Source organism: Cyprinodon tularosa, unplaced genomic scaffold, assembly GCF_016077235.1.
Source record: "Cyprinodon tularosa strain WSP-4 unplaced genomic scaffold, ASM1607723v1 ctg217, whole genome shotgun sequence".
Classification (NCBI taxonomy): domain Eukaryota; kingdom Metazoa; phylum Chordata; class Actinopteri; order Cyprinodontiformes; family Cyprinodontidae; genus Cyprinodon; species Cyprinodon tularosa.
Window position 1 is genome coordinate 845,885 of NW_024038809.1, and position 10,724 is coordinate 856,608.

Here is a 10,724-nt window from a genome sequence, read left to right on the forward strand (position 1 = left end):
AATAATCTGGTTGGAACTGGATCTAACATCCAAGCTGAAGGCTTAGATGAAGACAATAGTTTCTCTAACTCTGAAAGTTCAACTGGATCAAAGCAGTCTAAACCCGGTTCAGATTCCATGACTACCTCAGATGCTGCCCCCCCCTCCAGAGACAAACCAATCATAGAGTGGTGCCAATGATCTAATTTTCAATAGAATAAATCATATTTATAAAGAATCCCTCAGTTTTATTTTAAGCAGATTTGTAGATTCACCGAAGAACAAAAGCAAACAAAAGAGCAAACAGAACAATAAAATGAATGTTGAACAAAAACAATGTGGAGCCCAACACGGCTGTAAATATGCCAGAAAGAAAAGGAGCAAAGCAGCACAGAACAATGGCTGAAGCTGATCTTTATTAGATTAACAAATAACAGAGAGCGGCCTAGGACCACCTTTTGCAGGAAAAAGAAGAAAACTAATTAAATCATCTCTAAAACTTAGGATATCATAAAAAAAAAAGGATCAGTACTTTTTGTTGCTCATTTTGAGAAAACTAAATTTATATTATTTACAGTAAATGATTAAAATGAACTATTTGAAGTTTTAATTTCATGTCATTCTGATGATTATGGATTGCTGACTATAAAAATTCAAATAAATTGTCTCAGAAAATGTGAGTAGTTACAGCGAATCTATGATAGTGAACATTTTAAACAGAAGGTCAGGCTTCATTTCTAAAACACTCAAGATTTGGTTGCGCTGCTTTTTCCTGTATTACTGCATCGCAGGCATGAGATGCATTTGAATCCATTTGCTTCGTCTTCCAAGGACGCGCTCTACCTGGACTGGATCCTTCAAAGTCTGTTAAAATAATGAAACAGGAAGAGTTTTGGATGTGAATTCAAACAGGTCCAGCCATCACAGCCCTACACTCTGTCGCTTAGCAACCGTGACTGTTGATACACAAAGCAGGAAAAGAATGAATACTGAACTTTTCAAAACTGATTCTTTTTATTAATTTTTTTTAATTATGAAGTGAACAAAGACTAACCTGTCATGAACCGAGGACAGATGGACCCAGTATTCAAGGAGAGACAGTCAGTAGGAAAGTTCAAACGTTTATTAAATAAACAAAACAAAACAAAAGCAGAGCTGTGGCTCGCGGACACTGCTCGGGGGTGGGGTGGGGGGGGTGGGGGCACCGCCCAATCTCAGACACTCTGTAGTGGGAGAAACACAGGTAAGTGACCACGATCATCTGTTAGATGATCGTGGTCATCGTGGGTCATCGTGGTCATCGTGGGCACTTACCTGGTTTAACAGTCCAGACCAAGAATGTCCCCAAGTGCTGCAGTCCCAGAGGTGATGCTGGAAGCTGATCCTGGTCAGGGATCCAGAACAGACAGAACAGGCAGGATCCAGATCAGGCAGGAACAGAAACAGGTGGCAGGATCCAGACTTCCAGGCATCCACAGGCTCCCAGGAGGGACCACAAGCATGACCAGGTGGTCACGCACAGGAGCAGACAGGATCAGGTGCAGACAGGCAGGCTCAGTGGAAGAGGGTAGCCGAGACAGGACGTGGAACCAGAACTTGATGCAGGACTTTAAACTGGTCTCCTCCCTGGAGCCAAGCTTACTGGATAAAAACTGAACCTCCCCACATATAGAGCCAAAAACCCAGAGGACTCCGCGGGGGAGGAACAGTGGACGATCAGGAGACGAGACAAACACTAAAACCCTCTTTCCACTGGCTGCTAGGATCCAGGACATGAACCATGAACTAAAACTGAACAGACAGGCTAACAGAAAGACAAGCAATGATCTGGCCCTGAATGCTGCAGGCTGAACTGAATATAAACCAGAGGAAACAGGTGAGAGGAATAAATTATAATGAGGCAGGGAGGGAAAACGACAGGTGAGAGGAATGACTAATTAAGGGAGAGCAAACAGGCCAGATCATGACATAAACTCATGATAATAAAGATTGGAATAAAGGTTCCAACCACCGGGTTCATGAACAAATCAAATCAAATGTAATGATAGAAACCTTAGTCAGTTAAATAACCTGCTGCTGTCATTTTGCACATCTCTGATGTTGCTGCTATTTTCAAATATCCATTACTGCAAAAATGTCCATATCTGGATATTGGTTATTTATTCTCCAGGTGCACAGTTTTTATATTGTTAAAAGAATTTACAGTACAGTATTTTATTGTTTATATTTTAACTCTTCACTATTATGTTATTCTAATAAATTTTTCTAAGGTCCACATTTGTGTGACAATTTTTTCCTATGATAGTTTTGCTGCTATAAACACCAGAATTTGCCCATTGTGGGGCAATAAAGGAATTTTCTATTGTATTCTCTAAAAGGGGTAAAAACATTCAAGTAAATCTAAACACTGTATAAAAAAATATATCTGCTAAATCTGTTATATTCAGCATCAAAAATACTTAGTTAAGCAAATTGTGCAAAATAGCAATTAAAAAATACAAATCCTATCAGATTTATAGTCCCCACCCTGCAGATCTATTAGAATCTGTCCTTTAATTACAGCCAAACCCATTTACACAGGAACAGATAAAAACCTTTAGATAAATCAAACATTACCGCCACATATCTGACTCAATAACCATTAAAACAACGATTTTCATTCATTTCAGACGAAACTTTTCATACTTATATTATATTAAACTGAACTTCCAATATTCATCACTGTTCGGCGCCAAGTACCATTTCCTCTGATCACAGAGCAGCCGGCTTGCTTGGTCTTGCAATGAATCCTGGGATATCCAAGGCTAGATAGGATACACCGGACCCGTCCTTCAAATCAGGCAAAAAGAAGGACGCATTTATAGGCCGCATAACGAGGAGTGTTGGAATCCAACCAGACTTTGGCGCCGCGCTATAACGTAATCGGCCCATAAGTTAAAACACAGCCGAAGCCTCATGAGGCGTTGAACCGTTTGGCAAAATTACTTCAACGATCCCCACAGTTCATGAAGCCTCATGGGAACATGTCACCACCTACTGGTGGAGTGCAGAACTACAGTTAGCAATATAATCTGTGATTTTTTGCATGCGTTTTTCTAGTTTTTTATTCCCATTTAAGTTTCTTTGAAATTGTTCATGATTGGTGAGTATAATAAAATCTTTTGTAAGTGTGAAATGTCTTAGTAGAGAACAATCATTTAAGGTACACAGTGAAATAAGCTCAAGCAAACAGTGAAAGTGTGCAAATTGGGCAATGATACGCAAAATCAAAGGTTTTAGTAATTTTTATTCACATTTTTCCACAGTTTTTGGTTTTAATGACGTTGGAAGTTATGTGTTCAAGCAATCTTTTGATGAAACCAATCAATCTAATTTGGCAGTGTTTTTACCCAATCTATATTTATATTAGGGCAAACCAATACAAATTAAACACATTAGCCAAAATACTTGCTAAGTATTGTCACAACTTTAAAAAGTCTAAGGTGGGTCTTGACCCATCAACCTCCAGAGTGGAAGTCCATGTGTTAGAGCTGACACCATTAGCAATGGTAACTGCCCTCTGGAAAGCAATACTACCAGGGTTCGTACACCTTTTCCAAAGTCAAAATCAAGCACTTTTCAAGCACTTTCAAGATCCATTTTAAAGCTTTTTCCAGCACCTTACGGAACCATTTTTGTGCGGATGACGGCCGGGGGTGGGGGGGTGTTGAAATGAATGCATAAAACTAAATCCTATCTTAATTTGTCAAAGCACACGAGGCAGATATTTATCTTCTATTATCAGTTTTAATTAACTACTTAGCTTTCCACATATAGTTCACCGATGATGAAGACGACAAACACAAACACAAGAGGCAACTCGTGGGGTTTAATCCATAATTTGTATTTTTCATCTTCCAGCCAACGTTCATTGAAACGACAACCTCCCGGCATGGTGCAGTAGTGGTTTCATGGGGGCGGAGTCACACATGGAAATAGACTGGCAGATCGCAGTCACACATAACCGAGCAGGTTTCATTTTCGGGCTCTCCAACATTTTATTTTTCCATTTAATAAAAACATGATTCAGTTAGATAGGGATTTGTTGCGAAAGAAATAGTTACAATTTCAAAAATTTCATCCAAAATATAAACACTTTTTAAACCTTGAAAGCACAACGTCAAAATTCAAGCATTTTCAAGGATTTCCAGCACCCGTACGAACCCTGTACTACGTATTACTAATGTTACAACTGTAACAAGTGGATTGCTCAGATTTTTATAATTCTATTATTTAATCTGACCAAAATAGTTTTAAATAACTAGAGTGGTTGTTTTGCAACCAAAATATTCTTAGCATCTATCCAAACTCTATCAAACTGAAAGCAACTCTCCTACAAACTCCCATATCTTGACTGAATACTGAGGCTGTTTAAGTTCCTGTTGAAGTTCTGGCGCAGTCTGAACCACTTCCCGAAGTGGTCGCGTGGTATCATGGTACACAGGCTTTGGGTGTCATTAATTAGGGTTCCTCCCCTAAATGAATCCCACCTTGACTTGCTTTTTGGGGAAACGCCCCCTCCATTACTCGGCTCATCTCATAACATCACTACTTTCTGGTGAAATCAGGGCTGCTGGTGTCCTCATCCTCATCCACCGAACTTTCCTCTCTTCGCCACATTTACTCTGTTTCTGGGAAAGATGGAGAAGAAAAATTCTCTGTCTCAAATGCCATCTCCATCACAAAACTATTCTCATTGGGATTGCCCTTGTTGCCATGTTTGTATTGCTGTAAATGCCAGTGGTAGATAGGGATCACTTAGGGTTTTCAGTTTGGCTTGGATTAGTTATTCAGTTTTTATGGTTAAAATTATATCATCTTTTTTATTATATCTTAGTTTTGGGCAGCTGTTCAGCCTTGCTGATTTAGCCTGCGTGTGCCTGACGTCTCAGAATCTCTTAAAACGCTGGCATAAACTCATCTTTCTATGGATTTTTTACATTTTGGATGTATGCATAGAGTATTCATAACGAGTCCAGAAATTATGTCCAACAACAGCCTAATTTATGCATAACATACGGCAGCTTAATGCCCATGAAATTATGCACAACCCAGCGTCCTGAAGGAGGCAGCAATGGTGGCGCACGTTCTACATAAAGAGATTTCTTTGATCAACGTATTAATAAGCTGCTGTTTACTACCCATAAAAAAAAGAGAGAATAAATTTATAAATAAATAAAAAACAATAAAGAAGAAGAAGAAAGAACCCCCTTTATACCAAAACGCTGCCAATACGCCATTATACAGCAGCTGGAAGTTAGAAACACGTTCAGCGCTCGTCTGGAACACGGCAGATACCTTGATATGCTTTGAGAAAAGTTCTGGATAAGTTACGAAGAAGTTATGCACAAGTTACTCAGAGGTTTAGGATAAGCTAGACGCCACGACTGATGAGGAACCGACATTTAATGTATTTCTACCACCAGATAACTTGCCTATAACTTATAGCCCATGTATGGCATATGCTGACATACGTCAAGAAATTTTTAGCTCAAACTTGAAAACTTGAAAATGACTGGCACACGTGTGCCAGGATGCTTCAGCGTGCTCATAACTGATACAAAATGTACCCGTAACTTATCCAACGTATGCCAGCATTTTTGCCAGATTTTTGCCAGATTTTTTGTACGTCAGGCATATGCTGGTCAAATCGTCAAGATGTGACGGGGCTTTGTTGGTTTTTTGTTATCTCCAGTCCCTTGTCTTCTAGTTTTCCCCTTAGTCATTGTAGTGGCAATTGTTTGTCAAACAAAAACATCCAATAAAGTTCCAATAAGCCACTATAGGCACTGGGGTCACGTTTTCTTGACGCAGGCAAAAGAAGTTGAAGTCCAAACTTGTAGATGTTCAGTTGATTTATTTTCTATATTTTGCAACATTACAGAGTTCAAACTTTCCTTGCCCTGTCACCTCTCTTGCACTGGTAAAAACCCATAGGCCCCTAACCCAAATGCCTGCTGGTCCTTACCAGGCTCCTACAATTATAGAAAGTGGACAGCCCACATTTCTTCCTGTTTTACATAAAATAACTAAAGAAAGAATAATAAAACAGCAAAAAATAGATACACAAAAATGCAACAATTAACCTATAAATTAAAGGAATAGTACACCCAAAACATGATTAGCCTTCATTTTCTACTCACCCCCATGCTGAACAACACTCTGGAGTACTTTTTTGATATCTCAAATGCATCTGGAGATCTGGGAGGCTTCTTGCTGTCTGCTGACATTCAAATAATGGAGGTCTATGGCGCCCGAGGCAGAAAGGTCCATAAAAGTCCACAGAAAACGTGTCAATATTCCTCCATACTGCTCGTCCAATGTATTCCAAGTGTCCTGAGTGGGTAGCATCCAGAATTTACTCGAAACGAAGTAATTTAGAATGTTTTTAGAGCATAAACAGTAGTGTATAGGATTTCCTAAAAGCGCGTTCACGAGTCTACGGAAACCGCGGCAGACCAAACCAGATGAAAGTGCGCATTCAGCGTCTGCTCTGCCGATAATGCAAGCGTAGAAGAAGAAATGTGCTGTTTACCTGTGCAAAGAAAGAAACAACGAAAGAAAAATGTCTGAGGACTTCAGTGTTGAGGAAGAGCATGAGTTCTTTGCCGAGCTGAATGCGCACTTTCATCTGGTTTGGTCTGCCGCGGTTTCCATAGCGCCGTGAACGCGCTTTCAAACTTCTTTTTTTTTTTTTTTTAGTACACTTTTCCTCTGGAACCGGTACATTATAAAACAACATTTCCCGCACATTATGAACATTAACACCATCTCTCTCTTTTTTTTTTCTCTTACTCATAAGTTCAGTCTAGTGGGCTGTTTAATCACCCTTCCAGACCTGGTTCTGGGAGTAGAATCTCCCGGAGAAGGCACTGGAGACCCCAAAACAGGTGGAGCATGATCCTGCTCTAGGACCGGCAGTGGCTCCTGTTGCTGCTGTCCACCCTCATCCTGTGCTGGCGACTGGAGTGGTATAAGATGCATGCGGTTTCGTCTTACCTCCCCATGCGGTGTGTCCACAAGGTAAGATCTCGGCGAGGTGTGCCTCTGGATTACTGTCCCAGATGTTTTTGAGTCAGTCATCCACACCTCCTGACCTGGTGACAGGCCACTAAGTGGCTTCGCACGATGACGCCTGTTGAAGTTTGCAGCATCTGACATCCTCTTCTCCCTTTCTTTCTGAAACAGCAAGCTGCGGTCAGGCAGCGCAGGTTGTAGCTCAGATGGATGTGTCGGCACTGTGGTGCGGAGACGTCGACCCATGAGCAACTGTGCCGGGCTGTATCCATTTTGAAGAGGAGTGGCTCTATATGCAAGAAGAGCCATGTACGGGTCGGATGCTTTCTTCAGAAGATTTTTCATGGTCTGTACAGCTCGCTCAGCCTCGCCATTGCTACGTGGGAATTTGGGGCTACTGGTAAGGTGTCTGAACCCATATGCTGTGGCGAAGGAAGTGAACGCCTGGCCGGAAAATTGAGGCCCATTGTCAGACATGAGACTCTCTGGGATGCCGTGCCTGGCAAACATTGACTTGAGATGGTTAATCACATCCTTGGATTTTGTGTGTGTCAACAGGGCGAGTTCGACATATCTGGAGAAGTAGTCAACGACGAGGAGATAGATCTTCCCCCCTAGCTCAAAGAGGTCGGCCCCCAGCTTTTGCCACGGGCGCTCAGGGCAGTCTGACGGCATGAGCGGCTCACTGTGATTACGGCGCTCTTGCAGACACGTTCTACATCTGAGCACCATCTCCGTGATTTGTTGTCCGAGCCCGGGCCACCACACGGTCTGACGGGCACGTGCTTTGCACTTCACAACCCCTTGATGACCCTCGTGCAGCCTGTCCAGCACGTCGTTCCGCATTGCTGCTGGAATGACCAGACGCGTGTCCTTCAGCAACAATCCATCTTGTACAGTGAGTGTGGCCTGTTCAGGCCAGAAGTGTTTTAGGAGCGGTTCCTGCTTTGCGTGCTCTGGCCATCCGTCTGCACACATTTTCATGACGCGAGAGCACACACTGTCAGCCTCCAGCTGTGTCTTTAGTGTGTCCATAAACGTGGGACTGACCGGCAAATTATTGACAATGCAGTCCACATAAATGTTCGTGCTCTCCATTAGTTCGGTGTCATCTGCGGTCATCTGTTCCTGATTTGGTGACCGTGACAACGTGTCGGCAGTCCAGAGCGATTTCCCTGGAACATGCACGATGTCGTAAGAGTAGCGCATGAGCCTCATTCGAAAACGCTGTATCCTTGGTGGCAACAGGTCGAGCGCTTGTGCGCCCAGTAAGGAAAGGAGTGGTTTATGGTCAGTCTCTAGACAGAAGTGCTTTCCTAACAGGAAGTCCCGGAAGCGCTCACATGCCCAGGTTAGACCCAGGGCCTCCTTTTCGACCTGCGCGTAGCGTTGCTCTGTGGGTGAAAGTGAGCGGGATGCGTAAGCCACCGGCCTCCACTCACTGTCCCATTTCTGGAGGAGCACACCCCCCAGTCCGTACGATGAGGCGTCTGCCGATACTTTGGTGTCCCTGCTCGTGTCATACATGGCTAGGACCGGTGGAGAGGTCAGTGCCTCTTTCAGCACCCTGAAAGCCGCCGCCTGGTCCACACCCCACAGCCAGCAGTTTTTCTTTGAGAGGAGGTTGCGGAGAGCTTTGTCTTTATCTGCCAGTTGGGGTATGAATTTCCCCACCTGGTTCACCATTCCCAGGAAGCTCCTCAACTCGCTCACGTTCGTAGGCTCTTTCATGTCCCTGATCGCCTTTATCTTCTCTGGATCAGGCCTGATACCTGACGCGGTGATGACATGCCCGAGGAAGACCACCTCACTCCTGGAGAGCTCGCACTTGTCTGTATTTAAAGTTACCCCTACTTGCTCGAGCTTTCTCAGTAGGGCATGTAGACGAACGTCGTGCTGATCTTGGTCTTTTCCACATACCAGCAGGTCATCGATGTGGCAGACTACCCCATCCAGTCCTTCTATGACCTCAGCCATAACACGCTGGAAGTGCTCAGGCGCAGAGTTAATCCCAAACGGAAGACGCTGGAAATGGTACCGTCCGAAAGGTGTTATAAATGTTGTGAGCTTCGCTGACTCCTCTGCTAAGGGAATCTGCCAGAAACCCATGTTCGCGTCTAGCTTACTGAAGACCCTGGCTCCAGCTAGCATCCCTAGGCTCTGTTCGACTGATGGTAGGACGTACTTCTCGCGGCACACATACTGGTTCAAACCTGTGAAGTCCACACACAGGCGTAGTCGCTGGCTGTTCTTCTTTGGGACAACGACGATGCCAGCGCACCAATCTGTAGGCTCTTCAACGCGCCTGATGACCCCCATCTCTTCCATTCGCTGGAGCTCCTCCTTCACCTTTCCCATCAGTGGCAGAGGGATTCTCCGTGGTGTCTTTAGAGAAAATGGTATAGCGTTAGGCTTGAGCTTGATATGGTAAGGTCGTTGAATGTCGCCTAGACCCTTGCAAAGTTTTGGGTAGGTTGTCTTTAAAGAGTCCATAGTGACACTGTTGACTCTAATAAGTAAGTTCAGGGCAATAATGGCAGGTAACCCAAGCAAAGGTGTGCCCAGGTTTTTGACCACATAAACCTTCTCCTCCGTCTGCTTAGCTTTATATGTCAGCTGCAGCTTTGTATAGCCCACTACCTCTAACTGTGTCTTTCCTGGACCCAGCAAGGGTTTCTCTGGCTCATGGAGAACAGGCCTTTGTGCCCCTGTGTACAAGTCTTTCAGGTCATTTTCAGAAATCGCAGTTACATCTGCGCCAGTGTCAATTTTGAACTTCAGCCGTTTCCCTTTTATTTCGACATCCACCTCCCACTTATTGTTTTTGCATGTCACAGAACCCAGGAAGAAACTTTTCCTATCTTCTTCCTCAATGCACGCTACTACAGCCTTGTTTCTGCAGACACGCTGGTAGTGGCCTTTTTTTCCGCAGCCCCGACATTTTGCGTCGTTGGCGGGGCATTCCGCTCTGGTGTGAGAGGGACCTCCACATTTGAAACACCGGGCGCTGGGCTGCATGTCCTTGTCTCTGCCTTGCGAGCGTTGGCGTGCACGGGCACCACTGCTTTTTGAGTATACATACTTCTGTCCCTTCTTTATCAGTCTGTCTATGGAGCTGCCCTCCATCTGCATCACGCTGCTAGCGTCACTTCTAAGTGTGCTCTGTTGCTTTTTTACTTCTTCCGACTGTCTTGCCATATCTATGGCTTTTTGCAGAGTCAGATTCCCCTCCATCTGCAGTCGTTCGGAAAGTCTGGTGTCTGCAAGCCCCACTACGATCCTATCCCGTATGAGCTCATCATGCAAGTCTCCGTATTTACAGTGCTCAGCTAGAGCATGCAGAGCAGTAACAAATGCTTCGACAGTCTCATTTGGCTCCTGTTTTCGCATATTGAAGCATGCGCGTTCATACACAATGTTCTTTTTCACAACAAAGAAATCCCCGAATCCATTCTTTACCTTGTCGTACTCTTTCTTGACAGCATCACTTAGCTTCAGTCCTCTCAATACATCGTCGGCTTCCAGTGTTGGGCACGTTACTTTGAAAAAGTAATTAGTTATAGTTACTAGTTACTTCTCCCAAAAAGTAACTGAGTTACTAACTGAGTTACTCCACAATAAAAGTAACTAGTTACTAGTAAAAGTAACTATTGCGTTACTTTTGAGTTTCTCGCCCCCGTAAACCTCAC

The 10,724-nt window shown here is 43.8% G+C and overlaps 1 protein-coding gene across 1 annotated transcript; it reads right to left on the minus strand.

Moving 5' to 3' along the window:
* Nucleotides 1–6,813: 6,813 nt before the first annotated feature.
* On the minus strand, nt 6,814–10,425 carry LOC119784043 (uncharacterized protein K02A2.6-like). Its single transcript, XM_038285892.1, has one exon. The coding sequence runs from the start codon at nt 10,423–10,425 to the stop codon at nt 6,814–6,816; it is 3,612 nt and encodes a 1,203-aa protein (XP_038141820.1).
* Nucleotides 10,426–10,724: the final 299 nt, after the last annotated feature.